The sequence below is a fragment of the Bufo bufo genome, chromosome 2, assembly GCF_905171765.1.
Source record: "Bufo bufo chromosome 2, aBufBuf1.1, whole genome shotgun sequence".
Classification (NCBI taxonomy): Eukaryota; Metazoa; Chordata; class Amphibia; order Anura; family Bufonidae; genus Bufo; species Bufo bufo.
The window spans coordinates 761,673,969-761,695,847 of NC_053390.1; the positions used below are offsets into that span (position 1 = coordinate 761,673,969).

Below are 21,879 nucleotides of genomic sequence, written 5' to 3' on the forward strand. Positions count from 1 at the left end.
GCAGTTTTGGAAGCCAAAACCAGGAGTTCAAAAAAGAGAAGAAGTCCTATCTGTCCTTGTGTATTTTCTCTCCTTTTAAGGTCCGCTCCTGATTTTGGCTTCCAAAACTGCATGCAGAAACCTGTGGCTATAACCTTACAAAGGGGGGCACATTTAGGCTACTTTCACACTAGCGTTCGGGTGTCCGCTCGTGCGCACCGTTTGAAGGGGCTCACGAGCGGCCCCGAACGCATCCGTCTGGCCCCAATGCATTGTCAGTGGAGGCGGATCCACTGAGAATGCATCCGCCTGCCAGCGTTCAGCCTCCGCTCCGCTCAGTGAGCGGACACCTGAACGCTGCTTGCAGCGTTCGGGTGTCCGCCTGGCCGTGCGGAGGCGAGCGGATCCGTCCAGACTTACAATGTAAGTCAATGGGGGCGGATCCGCTTGAAGATGACACTATATGGCTCAATCTTCAAGCGGATCCGTTCCCCATTGACTTACAATGTAAAGTCTGAACGGATCCGCTCAGACAACTTTCACACTTAGAAAATTTTCGAAGTTTTAATGCAGACGCATCTGTTCTGAACGGATGCGAACGTCTGCATTATCGGAGCAGATCCGTCTGATGAAACATCAGACGGATCCGCTCCGAACGCTAGTGTGAAAGTAGCCTTACTAATGGACCTGCAACACTTTTAGACATAAAAATTGTCACAAGTCCTTTTATCTGTTCAGCCGTGCGACCGGTTTTACGCCTTGTACGCCAGTTGGGTGTGACAGGGGTGGGGGGGTGTCAGGGGCCGTGTCGGGGTTGGCAGGTGCAAATGTTAGCTTAAAACTATGCCAGACAGGGGCTGGCATAGTTTTTACTCGAGGTGCACGGATTGCCATAGAAGCACCTAATTTATGACCAGGAGCACACTTTATCATAAATTAAACATACCTAGCAGCAGAGCAGAGGAGGAAACGAAGGTCTCCTGCACACGACCGTATGTTTTTTTCAGTATTTTGCAGTCTGCAAAAAATACGGATGACGTCCGTGTGCATTCAGTTTTTTGCGGAACGGAACACCTGGCCCCTGATAGAACAGTACTAACCTTGTTCGTTATGCGGACAATAATAGGACATGTTCTATCTTTGAACGTAACGGAAATACGGAAACAGAAGACATACGGAGTACCATCCGTTTTTGGGTGTATTTATTGAAATCAACGGTTTCCGTATACGGAACACAAAAAACAGAAAAAAAAAGCCGGTCTTAGTAAATATGCCCCAGGGTGTCTAGACCTGCCGCAGATTTACCACAGGGGCCCAGGCTGGATGATAAATCTGGTGCAAGGATAGACACTTTTCTCTGACCTTATACCAAGTATTGGGAAGATATTTCCGCCAGAATTATGGTGCATTTTTAACATAAAATAGAGCATCTTGGGCCGTGCCCATTTTCCTGAGAGGCCCACCCCCATTCCTGCTAAGCCTTATCCCTTGTTGAGCATGTTGGAAAAAAGCACAGAAACCTTATATGCTCCAAACTGCACCAATTTGCATCACTTTTTGGTGCAGACACATTAGTAAATCTGGGCCAAAGCATCTAATAATCAGCAGGTGTTCATTATTATATTATCTTTGGACTCTTAACATATATGAGTAAAGTTTACATTTTAGATCAATTTCACCTTCTATCGTCCCTCTCTAGGGTACAGGCCACGCAGCACGGCTGGGACGCAGCTCAGATGTGGTCGCGAGATAGGATTCTTTGAACTCATAAGAACTAAATTAATAATCAGTGTAACCCGCAAAACTGTGCGGCCATGACCAACTTAACCCCTTTAGGACCGGGCTCATTTTCACCTTAAGGACCAGGCCATTTTTTGCAAATCTGACCAGTGTCACTGTATGCGTGAATAACATTAAAACGCTTTTACTTATCCAGGCCATTCTGAGACTGTTATTTCGTCACATATTGTACTTCATGACACTGGTAAAATGGAGTAAAAAAAAAATCTTTTTTATTTATAAAAAAAATAACAAATTTACCCAAAATTTGGAAGAATTAGCAAAATTCCAAGTTTCAATTTCTCTACTTCAATAATAGATATAATACCTCCAAAAATAGTTATTACTTTACATAACCCATATGCCTACTTCATGTTAGGATCATTTTGGGAATGACATTTTATTTTTTGGGGACGTTACAAGGCTTAGAAGTTTAGAAGCAAATCTTGAAATTTTTCAGAAATGTTCAAAAACCAACTTTTTAAGGTCCAGTTCAGGTCTGAAATCACTTTGCGAGGCTTACATAATAGAAACCACCCAAAATGACCCCATTCTAGAAACTACTCCCCTCAAGGTATTCAAAACTGATTTTAAAAACATTGTTAACCCTTTAGGTGTTTCACAAGAGTTAATGGCAAATGGAGATAAAATTTAAGAATTCAAATTTTTTTGGGCAAATTTTCCATTTTAATCCATTTTTTCCAGTAACAAAGCAAGGGTTAACAGCCAAACAAAACTGAATATTTATTGCCCTGATTCTGTAGCTTGCAGAAACACCCCATATGTGGCCGTAAACTACTGTACAGTAAACTACTGTACGGGCACACGGTAGGGCGTAGAGGGAAAGGTGCGCCGTGTGGTTTTTGGAAGGCAGATTTTGCTGGACTGGTTTATTTACACCATGTCCCATTTGAAGCCCCCCTGATGCACCCCTAGAGTAGAAACTCCATAAAAGTGACCCGATTTTGGAAACTATGGGATAAGGTGGCAGTTTTGTTGGGACTATTTTTAGGGTACATATGATTTTTGACAAAATCACAGAAATATAGTGGCAAATATGGGGGAGCTGCTCAAACCCCAAACACTGTAGCGTGTTTTTCATTAGGGGAGCAGTCCCACCGCAAACTACCATCCCCAGCAAAAAAATGCGTACAATGGAGGATGCCGGCGCGGTCCACATGCACCACAAAGGCATCCTACACAAAACTGAGCATTGTGCGGATGAAAATATAATTATATAAATCACAGAAAAAAATGCACCAAACGGATATGCCACTGACTATACTAGCTAGTCATATAAGCAGATATTAAAAGCTGAGACTTTTGCCAATATAGGATGCCTTTGTGGTGCATGTGGACCGCGCCGACATCCTCCATTGTACGCATTTTTTTGCTGGGGATAGTCGTTTGCTGCGGTCCACATGCGGTGGGACTGCTCCCCTAATGAAAAACACGCTACAGTGTTTGGGGTTTGAGCAGTACCCCCATATTTGCCACTATATTTCTGTGATTTTGTTTTATATGTAGTGTATGTGCCTTTACCTGGCATTTAAACATTCTATTGCATCCTGGTAACCTCCATCACACGGTCTGATATGGGTGTGGCTCACAGTCTGGCTTTGTTCTCATTGCATTAGTTGTCCTGCTAGGCGGTTGTGTGGAAGCTTGGCTGTGAGCTGGATTACATCACCTTCAGACCGTGTTCACACCATAGTTAGCGTAGTGGCAGGACCCTTGCCATGCTGAGAGACCGTGACGTGGTGCATGATGGGCTCCGATGTGTTCCTGACAGGAATATATTGGCAAAAGTCTCAGCTTTTAATATCTGCTTATATGACTAGCCAGTATAGTCAGTGGCATATCCGTTTGGTGCATTTTTTTCTGTGATTTATACATATGATTTTTGGTTGCTCTATATTACATTTTTGCGAGGCAAGGTTACCAAAATAGAAATTTTTTCATTTCATTTGCCATAAACTGTTAAGGAACACCTAAAGGGTTAATAAAGTTTGTAAAATCAGTTTTGAATACCTTGAGGGGTGTAGTTTCTTAGATGAGGTCACTTTTATGGAGTTTATACTCTAGGGGAGCATCAGGGGGGCTTCAAATGGGACATGGTGCAAAAAAAAAAAGGTCATCAAAATCTGCCTTCCAGAAACCATACGGCGTTCCTTTCCTTCTGCGCCCTGCCGTTTGGTCATACAGCAGTTTACGACCACATATGGGGTGTTTCTGTAAACTGCAGAATCAGGGTAATAAATATTAAATTTTGTTTGGCTGGTAACCCTTGCTTTGTTACTGGAAAAAAACGGATTTAAAATGGAAAATTTGCCAAAAAATAGCTGTTTTGGCACCCTTTTTATTTTATTTTTTTGACCATGTTCATCTGAGGGGTTAGGTCATGGGGTATTTTTATAGAGCAGATTCTTACGAACGCGGCGATGCCTAATATGTCAACTTTTTTTTAAATGTATTTAGGTTTATATTATCCTTTTATAAACAAAAAAAAAACATTTTAGTATCTCCATAGTCTATTTTGGGGGACATATGACTTTTTAATCGCTTGCTACTACAATTTTTTGTAATGTAAGGTGACAAAAAAATACCTTTTTTTGCACCGTTTTTATTTAAAAAAATTGAACCGTGTTCATCTGAGGAGTTAGGTCCTGGGGTATTTTTATAGAGCAGATTTTTACGGACGCGGCGATACCTAATATGTCTATATTTAGTTTTACAAATTAATATTTTTGAAAACAAAAGATTTTTTTGTTTTAGTGTCTCAAGTCTGAGAACCATAGTTTTTTTTCCGATTGTCAGTGGCTAAATGGAATTAAAATTGGAGAAGGGGATTATAAATTTAGTACTCCATGGAAGTGTCGTACTCCCTGAAGCAACCAATTATGCAGAGGCCAGGATGATCGGGGCACGTGTCACACTGAGTGGTGGTGTCCTTCCGTATCCCCCTCCTGTGACAAACTCTGCACCTTTTTTGGGTCCGTCCCTTTTTTCCAGTATGGGGGACCATACCTGGAAAGTGTTGGCCAGGGACGATCCGGGCGCCTCCAATTCCCAAGGTACTCGGCCTGCTCTTTCCAGGTCAGAAAAGATCAGGGCCTTGAGGACGCCTTATAGAACTGAAGGAATTTCCCTGTGTTGCCAGCGCTCCGGGACAGCACAAAAAGTTGCACAAGGCAAACCTGCATCAAGCAGACTGCAACTTTGTTGTACCATGCCTTGGTTTTGCGCATGGCGTTATATGGCTGAGGACTTGATCAGAGAGATCAACTCCTCCCATATACCGATTATAGTCGACGATACAATCGGGCTTGAGGGACCGTTACGCGGGTACCTCACACAGGGACAGGGATGATGCCGTTACCGTGAATTGTGGACAGTACAAGGACATCGCTCTTGTCCCTTATATCTGACCAGCAACAGGTTTCCACTGGTAAGGGCACGGGTCATCACCCCTGGGGATAGGTACCTGGAGGGGGTGGGGTAGGAGGGCCGCGTTGATTTTTTCCGCACGGTCCCACAAGTGGACGCGGATCTGGCGGCGAGGGACTGGAACAAGGGGATACTAGTATAAAAGTTATCCACGTACAGGTGGAAACCCTTATCTAGGAGTCGGTGCATAAGGTCCCACACAAGTTTCCTGCTAACACCCAGAGTGGGGGGACATTCTGGGGGTTGAATACGGGAATCTCGCCCCTCGTACACACAAAACTTATAAGTGAACCCTGAGGTACTCTCACAAATTTGTACAGCTTCACGCCATACCTCCCCCGCTTAGAGGGAACGTACTGGCGGAAAATGAGTCTCCCCTTGAAAGCAATGAGAGACTCATCAACCGTGACCTCCCTTCCAGGTATATAGGCCTGCACAAATTTGGCCCCAAAGTGATCGATGACCGGCCTGATTTTGTACAGGCGGTCATAGGCAGGATCAGCTTGGGGGGGGGGGGGGGGGGACATGCTGCATTATCTGCATAATGAGATATAATCAAGGAAAAGAGCAGGCACACCACCTTCTGGAGAAGAATATAGCAGCAATTGAATCCAATAATAGAGATAAAATGTGAGTATATACTCAGTACATAATAAATGTTCAATACATAATAAAAGCCAAATACATATGAATGATCCAGTATGAAAACCAACTAAAAAATATAAAAATATAAAAGTCTCTGGATTCCACACAAAATGAGGGTACTGGGCCCTTGATATTTTTATTCAGAGACTTTTATATTTTTATATTTTTTATTTGGTTTCATACTGGATCCATTCACTATGTATTTAGCTTTTATTATGTATTGGACATTTATTATGTACTGAGTATATACTCACATTTTATCTCTATTATTGGATTCAATTGCTGCTATATTCTTCTCCAGAAGGTGGTGTGCCTGCTCTTTTCCTTGATTATATCTCTTTGCCTTTACTGGGTGGGTGACCCAGTGAGCAGTGAACCCACGGTTACCGTTCCATCCAGGTGTCGAACCTCCCATTCACTTATTTTATATCTGAATAATGCAGGCATTTCCGGATGGCCTCAACCGGGTACGTGTCATGGCCGTACTGTAAAGTGGGGCCTGGTAGAGGACGTCCCCACTCCAGTAATGCTCTGACACTGTTTTTTTATAATCAGGCCCCTTGTGCAGCACGGAGTCCCCAAAAGGCTTCCTCACTCTTCGTCTGCTGACTGACCGGAGTCCATCCACCGGCCCTAGCAAAAAAGGAGTCCCTGGGAGGTGTTGAGCAATGAACAGATGGGCGAACACGTTCGTTTGCTCCACCATCGATTCACCAAGAAGTGGTCAGACTAAAAAAAAAGACTAAAGTAGTCAAAATCAGTGAGAGACCCTCTGTGGAAATCTGGATCCTGGTTGACCAAACAAAATCAGGAATCACAGGCTCCAAAATCCTCTGGTGTACACCATGCAAGTTCACCAGGAGGCTCCGGTGGACTTTAACTGGTTGGCCGGAAGAACATAGTATGAGCCCCAGAGCTTCTCGTAACTAGTGTGGGGCCACAGGGTCCCTGGGCATGGCGGTCCCTTGCTCTGCCTGGCGGCGTCTCCGCCGCCTTGGGGGGTCATCATCATCGCTAGATGATGAGGAGGACGCGAATGACAAAAGGAAAGTGGGGTCATCCTCGTCCTCACTGGGGCTCTCGGAGTCGGAGGCAAGCTGGGCGTATGCCTCCTCGGCCGAGAACATCCGGCGGGTCATAGGGGAGTGTGTGTGTGTGCGTGTGTGGAAATCTTTATTTAGTGTGCGTGTGTGTGGGGGCACGGGTGTTCGTGTACTTATCCCTAAAACTAACAGAAAAAAATTAATAAATAAATGAAAAAAAGGCAAAAAAATGTCAAAATAAAAATTCTAACTCGCTGATCAGCCATCCGAAGCTGATCAGCGGTGGGGTGTGCGATGCGCTAACAGTGGCCGGACGCTAAGAGTGCCAGCCACAGTCAGCATATGCTTGCACTTGGGGGGGGGAGCAGGGGGGCAAGCTGCAGCTTCCTGGGGGGGTCTAGGGTCACACAGCTGTGCTGTGGACCCCAGACACCCGATTAGGGTGATGCAACAATCTACTTAAACTTTCCCTGAATATCCCTGCCTAAACTAACCTGTCCTAACCTTTCCCTAAATACCTTTTAGTGCCAGATGGCACTGTGGAGGGTCAGAAGGGGGTGCTGGGCACAGATGGGGGGTTGCTGGGCACAGATGCGATGCAGGCTCCTCTCTCTCCTCGCTCCCGGACACAGAAAGGAGGAGGAGAGGAGAGCTGCATCAGCCCGCCCTGCAGCTAATCAGAAGCGATCCTGAGAGGTGATGTCACCATCACCTCTCAGGATTGCAGTATGGTGATTGGTGGTGTATTATCACACCACCGATCACCATACTGTTCTGGGTTATGGGGTCATCAGAGACCCGAATAACCCGGAAACGCAGCAAAACCGCAGGTCTGAATTGACCTGCGGTTTGCCGCTATCGCCGATACGGGGGGGGGGGGGGGGGGGGGGGGGGGGGGGTATCACAGGACCCTCCCGCACATTGTCCCAGGGTGCCTGCTGATTGATTTCAGCAGGCACCCAGTCCCCGATCACCGCCTGCCGCGCGGCGGTGATCGGAAATACACATGACGTACCGGTACGTCATGTGTCCTTAAGTACCGGGGACATTATGACGTACCAGTACGTCAGTGTCCCCAACAGGTTAAAGGGGTTGTCCACAAAAATATTCTACAGTTTCAAACAGCACCTGGATCTGATACTTTTGTAATTGCATGTCATTAAAATTTGCATAGCCACTGAGTTATTCAATAAAATCTATCTGTATGGCGCCTCCTGCTGTTTTTTCTTATTTCTTTGACCTGCTCACTGAGAAGGCCGCACATGCTCAGTTTCATCCTTCAACTTCCTTCTGAGCTGTGATAGGGAGAGCTGAGACACGCCTCCTGAGCTGTGATAGGGAGAGCTGAGACACGCCTCCTGAGCTGTGATAGGGAGACCATGGACACGCCCCGTGAGCTGCAGCAGAACAAACACTCCCCTTGAGCTGTCAGCTTGATATAAATCTAGCAGAGCAATGAATGAGGAGATCTCTGGATCCATGTGAGGTACAGGGCTGGTTCTAGCTTTATTAGACAGAGATGGTCATGTACTATATGATGTCTGATTTTCATTTTTTACATTCGTCATGGGATAACCCCTTTAATAGACATTGTGGTCTTTAAACTATAATAAGATTCCCATTTAAAAAAAAAAAAAAAAGTTGCAGATGCTTCCAGTTTTACCTTCAATCTGATAGGCCGCAGTTGCTGCTCCCCAAGCAAATGATTCAGGAAACGTTAAAGTCTCCATTTCTTCTCATATATCAACAGGAATTATGGGCTTGTTATTTTATCCTACTGTCCAACTCGGTCCTCGACCTGGAAAAAAAAATATTAAGCTTATAGGATGCCAGTAACCTTCACAAAGTAAAGTATAGCCGAAGTACAGAATGTGGAACTATAATGACCTTGCTATTAGTCATATGCACACTAGATGGCGCCATCGCTGCACAAATAGACCTGGTTACATAGTATCAGGTAGTCAGTTTTTTTTTATACTACACATTAGTTAATAAATGCATTTTTCCATATATAGATCATATAAAAAAACCACACCAATAGAAAGCTTCCGTAAACTAAGTCAAGGCAATTTCCACTGAACAATGGTGTGTAGCTTACATTCTGGGGGTCCCCTTACAAATCCAAATATGAGGTGCCTGCAATACCATAAGTGTCCGTTCACACACATACCGTGCATTTAAAAAAAATGAAAACTAGAAGAAAAAAAAAATCATCTCTTCTGGACTGCTTGACAGTTTTGGCAAATAAACTGTGGCAAAAGGGTGTACACAAAAATCATAGGACTTCAAGCGGTATACCCCAAATGAGAACTCTACTCTACAGCGCCACACCTTCAGAGAAGCCGACTCCTGCAATAGTCAAGCAAAAGTGATATATTCTCCTATATTCAGAGAATGCAATGGTCCAGCTGCTCCATGCAGCCCTTTCCAAGTTATCAGTGTCAGTGCTAATGCATATGGCCATGCAATTCATACATCAAGCAATTATTCACCATAATAATATGTACAAAATATATCCCAATTCATAAACAGTCACTATATAGATGACAAGAGAAAAGTGACGAGTGCCTAGATAGAAAAGTGTGCCATCAATACAACGGATATATAATATAAAGCTAGTTAATGAGCAACCATGCACATGATAATTTAACCATAGGTGGTACATGATGAGGTCCCGCAGCGGGATCCACATACTTTGTACAACAACATGTACAGGTGTGGTCCAGGAAGTACTAGCGCAGCGATTTAGCGGAGATCCTGTTGCCAGATCGCATAGCCTATGGCCAGCATATGGGAAACCACAACAGGCCGTCATCAAAAGTATCTAGTGTGCAGGTCCGAGACACTTTAACGCAGAGTCCGAATAGCACTATGTCTCCAGAGAGACTGAATTTAAGCCAGCGCATGCGCAGTGCTGGGTCCAGGACAGTGGGCGCCATATTGGTAATTGGCAGCCTATAGCAGGTGGATATACCAACTGTAGAGAAAAAACGGCAGGAGAAAAAGAAATATCTGAATTCTTAGATGCAAAGAGGTATCTCCCAAGGAAGAGAGCCATCTCACCAGCACCACCTCTGGGAAGTGGCTCTCTACGAGTCAAAATCCAGCTTTCCAACAAGAATGGAATTTGATAAGGGAATATAGCCAAGCCCAATGACCATCTGTAGACAGCCAGTTTCAGGGTGCTTACCGCTCGCAGTATGGAGTAGGATTCGGGCTTTGTGCGATGCCTTGAATGCGGCTTAGACAGGGTGCTGATCTCCTTAAAGGATAACTGTCATATTTTCATTAAAAAATCTATTTTAGCATATGTTACTGCTGCAGCAGCATATGCATAAAGCAATCTTTAGTTTTTTCACATACCACAGTTTTTCCTTGAGTTTTCCCCTAGTTACGGCTGTTTTAAATCCTACATTATGAGGATCTTCTCAAGATAACTCCTCTGCCAGTTCTCAGAGGCCAAACTGCATTCCTCAGGTCACATACAACTTGCTTTAGCCAGCAGCTCCCTGTCAGCCAATCAGATTGGATTACTGAGAGACACGCCTCCTCACTCTGAAGCCTAATGCAGGCACGCAGTGTGAAGGACCGCCCCTGTGTATTCCTAGCCGGAGACAGATGAGCCATAGCAGCGGTCTTTTAAGGGAGCAGTGGAAAGGGACAGGAGACATTAATGAAAGCTGTTATTATAGGTAATTACAGATCTTTTGGCAATCATTGACAGACTAACTCAGGTATACATGCCTAGCTCTAATAAATTAGAAAAAAAAATGAAAAATGACAGTTATCCTTTAAAGAGACCAGACCTATATGGAGATTTACTGGGAGAACCTCATGGTATGGAGACTTATTGGCAATTCTCTATGGGAAAAGGATATGCAAAGAGGTATCTCAAAAGTAGAGAAACCATCTCGCCGGGCCACCTCTTGGAAGTCGCTCCTTATGAGTCAAAAATTCCCTTGTCAAATCCTGTTGGAAGTCAGATTTTACCTCATAGGGGAGCCACTTCCTTGGGAGACAACCTCTTTGCATATTCATTTCCAAGAAGCATTGTCACTAAGTCTCCATACCATGAAATACTTCCAGTAAGTCTCCATACAGGACTGGTCTCTTTAAGGAGAGGCATCACTAAGGCCCCTCTCAGACGAGCGTGTGTCCACGCTCGGGACTCACAGCACCCAGCCTGAACTCCCAGCACTGTCGGAGTCACATAGCATTATATTGATTTATGATGCTATGTAACCCTTAGGCCCCTTTCACGAAGGCGAGATTTCCTCGCGGGTGCAATGCGTGAGGTGAACGCATTGCACCCGCCCTGAATCCGGACCCATTTTTTTTATGGGGCTGTGCAGATGAGCGGTGATTTTCACGCATCACTTGTGCGTTGCGTGAAAATCGCAGCATGTTCTATATTGCGCGTTTTTCATGCAACGCAGGCCCCATAGAAGTGAATGGGGCTGCGTGAAAATCAAGTGCAGATGCGGTGTGATTTTCACGCACGGTTGCTAGGAGATGATCGGGATGGGGACCCGATCATTATTATTTTCCCTTATAACATTCTTAATCACATGGTCCGTCACATGATCCATCACCATGGTGATGGATCATGTGATGGACCATGTGATGAGCGCAGTGACATCATCAAAGGTCCTATTTCTGTGCACAGCCCTATTGTACTATGCATTCTGTATTAAGAATGCTATTATTTTCCCTTATAACCATGTTATAAGGGAAAATAATACAATCTACAGAACACCAAACACGAACTTCTGTGAAGAAGTCCGGGTTCGGGTCTGAGTACCAAACATGCCAATTTTTTCTCACGCGCGTGCAAAACGCATTACAATGTTTTGCACTCGCGCGGAAAAATCACGCATGTTCCCGCAACGCCCGTGTGAGACCAGCCTTACAGTTCTGGAATATATTAGATTACACGGACAGCATTATTTCAGTGTCATCTAATACATTCCAGAACTGCAAGGGGCCTAAGGGGTTAAATTAGCTGGAGGGGTCCGCAATCCGGGAGATGTGGTGCTGTGCAGAACGGAGGCACGGATCGGAAGCCCACGGAAGCACCTGCTGTAGGGTTGGGCTTTAACGTGGTGTGTACAGAGCCTTATACAATGGCAGCCATGTATTGTATCAAGGACAAATGTTAACTCATATCTTCTGCTGATAAAGCGACTAAGATGTGCGATAATTCCCGTTTTACCCCTTCGTAGTCTACGAGGAGTGACTTCATCCCCAGCTGTAGACACATGTTAAGCTATGGCTGGCAGCAGATTACCGGCTGATCTGTGATGACAGCTGGAGGGGAGCACTTAGCATGACTCCACTGCTGGACAACCAGAGACGCTTCACCACCAGTGACACAGAATCCATGTCAGTAGTCCTGTATGCATTACCTGGAAATTCCTCAAATTAGCTCGGAATCCGGTGATTCAGCGAGGACGTGAAGGGGGCACATGGGCTCTTAGAAAAATATAAAAAAACAAATGTTCATGTAGATGCCAAGATTTTGTGGGGACTTAGAAAAGATCCTTTAGTGTACCCTGAAAACTTCAGGGGTATGATTGGAAGTCAGCAGAAAGATAATGGTCTCAGGAGCCGGACCAGCATTGATCAGCAGATGGCCCCCACAACTGCCTGAAGAACTTCATGGGGCATGGCTAGCTTGACTTGGAGCGTCAAGACCACTGCCTCCTTGGCATTAAGGCTGCGTTCACACGGGCGAGATTTCCGCGCGGGTGCAATGCGGTAGGTGAACGCATTGCACCCGCACTGAATCCGGACTCATTCATTTCAATGGGGCTGTTCAGATGAGCGATGATTTTCACGCATCACTTGTGCGTTGCGTGAAAATCGCAGCATGCTCTATATTCTGCGTTTTTCACGCAACGCAGGCCCCATAGAAGTGAATGCGGTTGCGTGAAAATCGCAAGCATCCGCAAGCAAGTGCGGATGCGGTGCGATTTTCACGCATGGTTGCTAGGTGACAGTCTATTCACTGTATTATTTTCCCTTATAACATGGTTATAAGGGAAAATAATAGCATTCTGAATACAGAATGCATAGTACAATAGGGCTGGAGGGGTTAAAAAAAATAAACAAATTAACTCACCTTCTCCTCTTGATCGCGTAGTTCCCAGTCTCTTCTGATGAGCTGTCGGCTAAAGGACCTTTGGTGACGTCAGATCACATGGTCCATCACCGTGTTGATGGACCATGTGATTGGAGCATGTGATCTGACGTCACCAAAGGTCCTAGCCTGTAGTTCATCATTAAAGAAGTAAAGAAGAGACCGGGAACTACGCGGAGGAGGTGAGTTAATTTTTTTTTTTTTTTTTTTTAACCCTCAATTGATCACCTACTATGCATTCTGTATTCAGAGTGCTATTATTTCCCCTTATAACCATGTTATAAGGGAAAATAATACAATCTACACTACAACTAACCCAAACCTGAACTTCTGTAAAGAAGTTCGGGGTCTGGGTACCCACAGTCGGTTTTTTATCACGCGCGTGCAAAAACACATTGCACCCGCGTGATAAAAACTGAACATCGGAACGCAATCGCAGTCAAAACTAACTGCAATTGCATTCCTACTCGCGCGGGTTTGCCGCAATACACCGGGACGCATCCGGACCTAATCCGGACACGCCCGTGTGAACCCAGCCTAAAGGGGTATTCCCATCACATACAATGGTGGCATATCACTAGAATGAGAATGTAGCGGGGAGAGGACCCTGGATTACCCGGGGTCCGTCCACCATTAAGTGCTGCTCGCATAGAAGTGAATAGGAACGCACGCGCGGCCCCTGCTCCCATTCATTTCTATGGGGCAGACGGAAATGACCATCCACGATCCGTCCATTCCGCAAAAAGATAGAACAAGTTCTATCTTTTTGCAGAACAGAAGCACGGAACGGAACACCACAGAAGCACTCCGTGGGGTTCCGCTCCGTGCTTCCGTTCCGCACCGCATCTCCGGAATTGTGGACCCATTCAAGTGAATGGGTCCGCATCCGTGATGCGGAATGCACACAGCTGGTGACCCGTGTATTGCGGAACCGCCGTTTGCGGCCCGCAGCACGGGCACGGAGCCCTTACGTTCGTGTGAAAGAGGCCTTAGGGTGAAAAGGACAAGGGATTAGAAGATCCCAGGTTCTAGCCCCTTAAGGAGGCTAATAGTTATTAAATAAAAAGTAAAAAAAAAATAACAGCAGTGAAGAAAAAGTTCATTAAAACTGACATTTTTCTGGACGTGTATTTCACTGATGCCTTTCTGAGAAACGGACATTAAAAACTGACCCATTCAGATTGTATAGGGGCAGACTGTCAGTGAAAAACGGACAACATAGAAAATGTTCTATTTTTCTACGTCCGTTTTTCACTGACAGTCTATGGGGTTATTCACACGGCAGTTTTTTTTTACTACTATTGGTCTTAAAACAGACAGTTTTTCGCTGTCGTGTGCATGTAGCCTAAATCACCCCCTTTCCCAATTTTACATAGAAAAATACATAAACAATAAAAAAATAAACATATTCGGTATCGACACATCCAAAAAAGTCCAAACTATAAAAAAATATCTCATATGCGGTGAACGCCGTAACAGTCAACATTTTAGTCACCTCGTCCCCCCCAAAAAATAGGATAGGACTGTTCTATAAAGCAGCCGGACCTTCCATAAAATATGGATTGCACACAGCTTTTTGGTGTTTTATTTTTTTTTTGCGTGGTATCGAAATCGAATCAAAATTTTGGTATCGTGACAACCCTACTTGATACTGTACTTTATGTAACATACTAAAAAGTATGTTGCTAAAAAGTTAATTCTATGCTAAAGGTTTACATGTTGTGATTTATTACCTAAGTACTCCTAAGGTAGAGTATTCTCTTTTGAATCCCCAATGGTTATGTGTGCAGGGCCGTCTTTAACAAGGGGCAAAAGGGGCAGCTGCCCCGGACCCAGTTGCTCCTGGGGGGCCCAAGGCAGCTGCCTCTTGAGCCCTGCTAGCCACTGCCCCGGGTGTCAGGCTGTCAGCTACACAGGGGGGTGCTGCCATGCCATGCCTGCCTGCCGGCACTCCAGGCAGCAAACTGTGAGAGCTGTGATTCTCTTAGGTAAAGGACCTTAGATGACATCACCATGTGACTAGTAACCTAGCAATATTACTGGTCACATGGCTATGAGGTCATCAAAGGTCCTTTCTACCAGGAGTGTTGCTGCAGGAGAAGTTTGCCTTAACTGTGGAGCCTTTTTTGTGAAGATTACATCAGGAAAAGGTGACAGGGGTTGTTATGCTAATTTACTGTGGGGTGCTGTATACTGTGGGGTGCTATACTGCTCTACTGTATACTATGGGGTGCTGTATATTTTGGGGTGCTGTATACTGTGGGGTGCTATACTGCTCTACTATATACTATGGGGTGCTGTATACTGTGGGTTGCTGTATAGTGTATATTGTGGGGTGCTTTATACTGTGTGGTGCTGTATACTGTGGGGTGCTATACTGCTCTACTGTATACTGTGGGGTGCTGTATACTGTGGGATGCTATACTGCATACTGTGGGGTGCTATATTCTGTATAGTTTGGGGTGCTGTATATACTGTATACCGTGAGGTGCTATATACCGTGAGGTGCTGTATACCGTGAGGTGCTATACTGCTCTACTGTGAGGTGCGGTGTTCTGTATAGTTTGGGGTGCTGTATACTGTGAGGTGCTGTACACCATGAGGTGCTATATACAGTGGAGTGCTATACTGCTGTACTGTATACTGTGGGGTTCTGTATACTGTGGGAGGGAGGGGGGAGGGTTAGATATTTCCTGTGGGGCCCAATAAATTCTAGTTATGCCACTGGTCACAAAGTATGGGTAGCATGTGACAGCATTAAGGATTCCATTATGATGTCACAATGTATGGTCAGCAGCTGATGGTATCCAGGATTCCATTATGATGTCATGATGTATGGGCAGTGAATTATGGTATCCAGGATTCCATGATGACATCACAAAAAAAAGTGGTCAGCAGGTACAGTATTTAGGATTCCATTATCATGTCACAATGTATGGCCAGCAGGTGATGGTATCAAGGATTCCATTATAGTGTCACAATGAATGGTCAGCAGTTGATGTAACTCAGGGCTCGACAAATCCCAGGCGCCAGGTCGCCATGGCGACCAGGAATTTAGTCCTGGCGCTTGGGTATTTGTCAGCCCGTTTTCAAAGGTGCCCGGGCGATGGGTGCGGAGCTGCCGTTCTGTCCGGAGGCAGCACCGTTTGAAACAGCTCCGTCACAGCACACAATAGCAGAGACGCTGACAGCAGGGAGGGGAGGGGCTCGGGAGGAGTGTAATCTGATCCTAGAGTGGAAGCTGCTTCTGCCAGCCCCTCCCCTCCCCGCCCACCAACCAATCAGAGCTGAGGCAAGCCAAGCACTAGCAGCTCTGAGTCACTGACACAAGTACAGGAGGGAGTCTAAGGCCTCTTTCACACTTGCGTTGTTGGGATCCGGCATGCACTTCCGTTGCCGGAGGTGCCTGCCGGATCCGGAAAAACGCAAGTGTACTGAAAGCATTTGAAGACGGAACCGTCTTCCAAATGCTTTCAGTGTTACTATGGCACCCAGGACGCTATTAAAGTCCTGGTTGCCATAGTAGTAGTGGGGAGCGGGGGAGCGGTATACTTACAGTCCGTGCGGCTCCCGGGGCGCTCCAGAATGACGTCAGAGCGCCCCATGCGCATGGATGACGTGATCACATGGATCACGTGATCCATGCGCTTGGGGCGCCCTGACGTCACTCTGGAGCGCCCGGGGAGCCGCACGGACGGTAAGTACACTGCTCCCCCGCTCCCCACTACACTTACCATGGCTGTCAGGACTTTAGCGTCCCGGCAGCCATGGTAACCACTCAGAAAAAGCTAAATGTCGGCTCCGGCAATGCGCCGAAACGACGTTTAGCTTAAGGCCGGATCCGGATCAATGCCTTCCAATGGGCATTAATTCCGGATCCGGCCTTGCGGCAAGTGTTGCGGATTTTTGGCCGGAGCAAAAAGCGCAGCATGCTGCGGTATTTTCTCCGGCCAACAAACGTTCCGTACCGGAACTGAAGACATCCTGATGCATCCTGAACGGATTACTCTCCATTCAGAATGCATTAGGATAATCCTGATCAGGATTCTTCCGGCATAGAGCCCCGACGACGGAACTCTATGCCGGAAGAAAAGAACGCAGGTGTGAAAGAGCCCTAAGTAAGAAAGAATCGAATGAGTCTCAGGTTAAAAGAATCTAAAGATCCGACTCAGTTAGTGACTCATTCGATTCTTTGAGTTAAAAGAACAGTCAGTCAGACTCTAGAACAATTTACACTGAGGCTGTCGCTGATGCTTTTGCAGCAGTGATAAGATTAGGGACAGGAGCAGAGAGATGAGAGAAGTGACAGGACACAGTTTAGATTACAGTTTGAATTAACCCTTTAGGATCAAATTGGCTTCTCAAGGAGATCTATATGTTAAAGGCATCCCTTCTTCTGTCTCATTCAGTAGCTATAGAACTAAGGCTACTTTCACACTTGCGGCAGGACGGATCAGGCAGGCTGTTCACCCTGTCGGATCCGTCCTTCCGCTGTTTCGCTGGACCGCAGCTCTGTCCCCATTGACTATAATGGGGGCAGAGCTCTGGCGCAGCACGGCAGTGCATGGTGAAAGGCCACCGGACTAAAAGTCCTGCATGTCCAACTTTTTAGTCCGGCGGCCTCTCACCGCGAACTGCCATGCTGCGCCGGAGCTCCACCCCCGTCCCCATTATAGTCAATAGGGTCCGGGGACGGAGCGGCGGTATATGTAACATGGTATACAGCATTATTGGGGGGGCTCTATGGAGAAGTGGGGGGGGGGGGCACTATGGGGGCACCTACTAGGGGCTTTATGACGCGGCTCCGCTTGGCTCCTAACTTTTTTAGCTGGCTCCTAGATTCCAAGGAAATTTGTCAAGCCCTGATGTAACTAGTTTTTTTTTTATGATGTCACAATGTATGGTCAGTGAATGATAGTAGCCAGCATTCCATTATGATGTCACAACATATGGACAGAAGGTAATGGTTTACAGGATTCTATTATGAAGTCATAATGTATGGGCAGTGAATTATGATATCCAGGATTCCATGATGATGTCACAACGTATGGGCAGTAGGTGATGGTATGAAGGATTCCATTATGAAGTCACAACGTATGGTCAGCAGATGATGGTATCAAGGATTCCATTATAATGTCACAATGTAGGGTCAGTGAATAATGGCATCCAGGATTCCATTATGATGTTACAAACTATGATCAGCAAGTGATCGTATTCAGTATTCCATTATGATGTCACAATGTATAGGCAGTGAATGGTGGTATCCAGGATTCTATAATGATGTCACCATGTATGGTCAGTAGGTGATGGTATGAAGGATTCCATTATGAAGTCAGAAAGTATGGTCAGCAGGTTATGGTATCAAGGATTCCATTATGATGTCACAATATACAGGACGTGAATGAATGGATCCAGGATTCCATTATATCATAATGCATGGTCAGCAGATGATGGTATCCAGGATTCCATTATAATGTCACAATGAATGGTCAGCAAGTGATGTAACTAGTTTTTTTTATGATGTCACAATGTATGGTCAGTGAATGATGGTATCCAGCATTCCATTATGATGTCACAATGTATGGGTAAAAGGTAATGGCTTACAGGATTCTATTATGAAGTCATAATGTATGGGCAGTGAATGATGGTATCAAGGATTTCATTATGATGTCACACTGTATGGTCAGCAGGTAATGATATCCAGGATTCCATTATGATGTCACAATGTATAAGCAGTAAATTATAATATCCAGAATTCCATGATGATGTCACAACGTATGGGCAGTAGGTGATGGCATCTAGGATTCCATTATGATGTCATAATGTATGGGCAGTAGATGATGGTCTCCAGGATTCCATGATGATGTCACAATGTATGGTCAGCAGATGATGGTATCAAGGATTCCATTATGATGTCACAATATATGGTCAGCAGGTGATGGTATCCGGGATTCCATTAGGATGTCACAATGTATGGTCAGCAGATGATAAAATCCAGGATTCCATTATCATGTCACAATGTAAGGTCAGCAGGTCATGGTATCAAGGATTCCATCATGATGTCACAATGTATGATCAGCAGGTACAGTATTTAGGATTTCATTATGATGTCACAATGTACGATCAGCAGGTAATAGTATCCAGGATTCCATTATGATGTCACAATGTATGGTCAGCAGATGATAAAATCCAGGATTCCATTATCATGTCACAGTGTAAGGTCAGCAGGTCATGGTATACAGGATTCTAGGGATCGACCGATATTGATTTTTTAGGGCCGATACCGATAATTTGTGAACTTTCAGGCCGATAGCCGATAATTTATACCGATATTCTGGGATTTTTTTTTTATTTTTGAAAAAAAAAAAAAATCCTACACAAATCTGCTGAAAATTTATGTTTATTGTTAACTTGTATTTATTTTATTTTTTTGTAAATCTTTCTTTTTCATTTATACTTAATATTATTTTTTTTTACTTTTAGCCCCCTTAGGGACTAGAACCCTTGTCCTATTCACCCTGATAGAGATCAATCAGGGTGAATAGGATCTCACACTGTCCCTGCTGCTCTGTGCCTTGTGCACACAGCAGCATGGAGCTGAACATGGCAGCCAGGGCTTCAGTAGCGTCCTGGCTGCCATGGTAACCGATTAGAGCCCCAGACTTACACTGCTGGGGCTCCGATCGGAAGAGCAGGAGAGAGGGGATCCTGTGGCCACTGCCACCAATGATTAATACTGGGGGGGGGGGCTTGGGTGGGGGGGCGCACTGCGCCACCAACGTTTTTAATACACGGATGGGGGTGGGGGTTGCACTGCGTCACCAATGAAGATAAGTCTTTCATTAATTCATATACAGGAGGCGGGAGCTGGCTGCAGAATCACATAGCCGGCTCCCGACCTCTATGAGCGGTAGCTGCGATCCGCGGCACCTAAGGGGTTAACTACCGCAGATCGCAGCTACCGCTCATAGAGGTTGGGAGCCGGCTATGTGATTCTGCAGCCAGCTCCCGCCTCTTGTATATGAATTAATGAAAGACTTATCTTCATTGGTGGAGCGGTGGCCACAGCCCCTCCCCTTCTTTTGTCCTCTCTCCTCTAATTGGCGGCATCACAGGGGGAGGGAGACACTGCTTCCTTCTCCCCTGTGCTGCTGAGGGAACACAGAGAGCGCTGAGAGCAGCGCGATCTGTGTTCCCAATACGTTATCGGAATATCGGTAAAATAGATGCCGATACCGATAACTGTCAAAATCCTGAATATCGGCCGATAATATCGGTAAAACCGATAATCGGTCGATCCCTACAGGATTCTATCATGATGTCACAATCTATGGTCAGCAGATGATGGTATCTGGGATTTCATTAGGATGTCACAATGTATGGTCAGCAGGTGATGGTATCCAGGATTCCATTATGATGTCACAATGTATGTTCAGCAGATGATAAAATCAAGGATTCCATTATCATGTCACAGTGTAAGGTCAGCAGGTCATGGTATACAGGATTCCATCATGATGTCACAATCTATGGTCAGCAGATGATGGTATCAAGGATTCCATCATGATGTCACAATGTATGGACAGCAGATGATGGTATCCAGAATCCCATTATTATGTCACAATGTATGGTAAGCCGGTGATGGTACCTAGGATTTTATTATGATGTCACAATGTATGGTCAGCGGGTGATGGTATCAAGGGTTCCATTATGATGTCAAAATGTATGGGCAATGAATGATGGTATTCAGGAGTCCATTATGATGCCACAATGTATGGTCAGCATGTGATGTTATCCATTATTCCATTATGATGTCAAAATGTATGGGCAGTAGGTGATGGTATTCAGGATTCCATTATGATGTCACAATGTATGGGCAGTAAATTATGGTATCCAGAATTCCATTATGATGTCACACGGTATGGTCAGCAGGTGATAGTTTCCAGGATTCCACTATGTCACAATGTATGGTCAGCAGGTGATAGTTTCCAGGATTCCATTATGATGTCACAATGTATGGACAGCAGGTGATGGTACCTAGGATTCCGTTATGATGTCACAAAGTATGGCCAGCAGGTGATGGTATCCAGGATTCCGTTATGATGTCACAAAGTATGGCCAGCAGGTGATGGTATCCAGGATTCCATTATGATGTCACAATGTATGTTCAGCAGATGATGGTACCTAGGATTCCATTATGATGTCACAATGTATGGGCAGTGAATTATGTCATCCAGGATTCTATTATGATGTTACAATGTATGGTCAGCAGGTTATAGTAGTCAGGATTCCATTATGATGTCACAATGTATGGGCAGTGAATAATGGCATCCAGGATTCCATTATGATGTTACAAACTATGGTCAGCAAGTGATCATATTCAGTATTCTATTATGATGTCACAATGTATAGGCAGTGAATGGTAGTATCCAGGATTTTATAATGATGTCACCATGTATGGTCAGCAGGTGATGGTATCTAGGATTCCATTATGATGTCCCAATATATAGGACGTGAATGATTGCATCCAGGATTCCATTATGATATCACAATGTATGGTCAGCAGGTGATGATATCCAGGATTCCATTTTGATGTTACAATGTATGGTAAGCGGGTGCAGAATTTAGGATTCCATTATAATGTCACAATGAATGGCCAGCAGTTGATGTAACTAGGATTTTATTATGATGTCACAATGTATGGTCAGTAAATGATGGTATCCAGCATTCCATTATGATGTCACAACGTATGGGCAGAAGTTATTGGTTTTCAGGATTCTATTATGAAGTCATAATGTATGGGCAGTGAATGATGGCATCAAGGATTCCATTATGATGTCACACTGTATG

The 21,879-nt window shown here is 45.0% G+C and overlaps 1 protein-coding gene across 2 annotated transcripts in view; it reads right to left on the reverse strand.

Annotated features, from left to right (window-relative positions):
- Positions 1–21,879, reverse strand: part of LOC120990306 (cytosolic beta-glucosidase-like) — a 92,994-nt gene that overhangs the window by 61,807 nt on the left and 9,308 nt on the right. For both annotated transcript variants that reach the window (XM_040419032.1, XM_040419031.1), the window contains exon 2: positions 8,557–8,691. In XM_040419032.1, coding sequence (XP_040274966.1) covers positions 8,557–8,623 — 67 coding nt within the window. In that variant the 5' untranslated portion in view covers positions 8,624–8,691. The remainder of the gene's footprint in view (positions 1–8,556; positions 8,692–21,879) is intronic.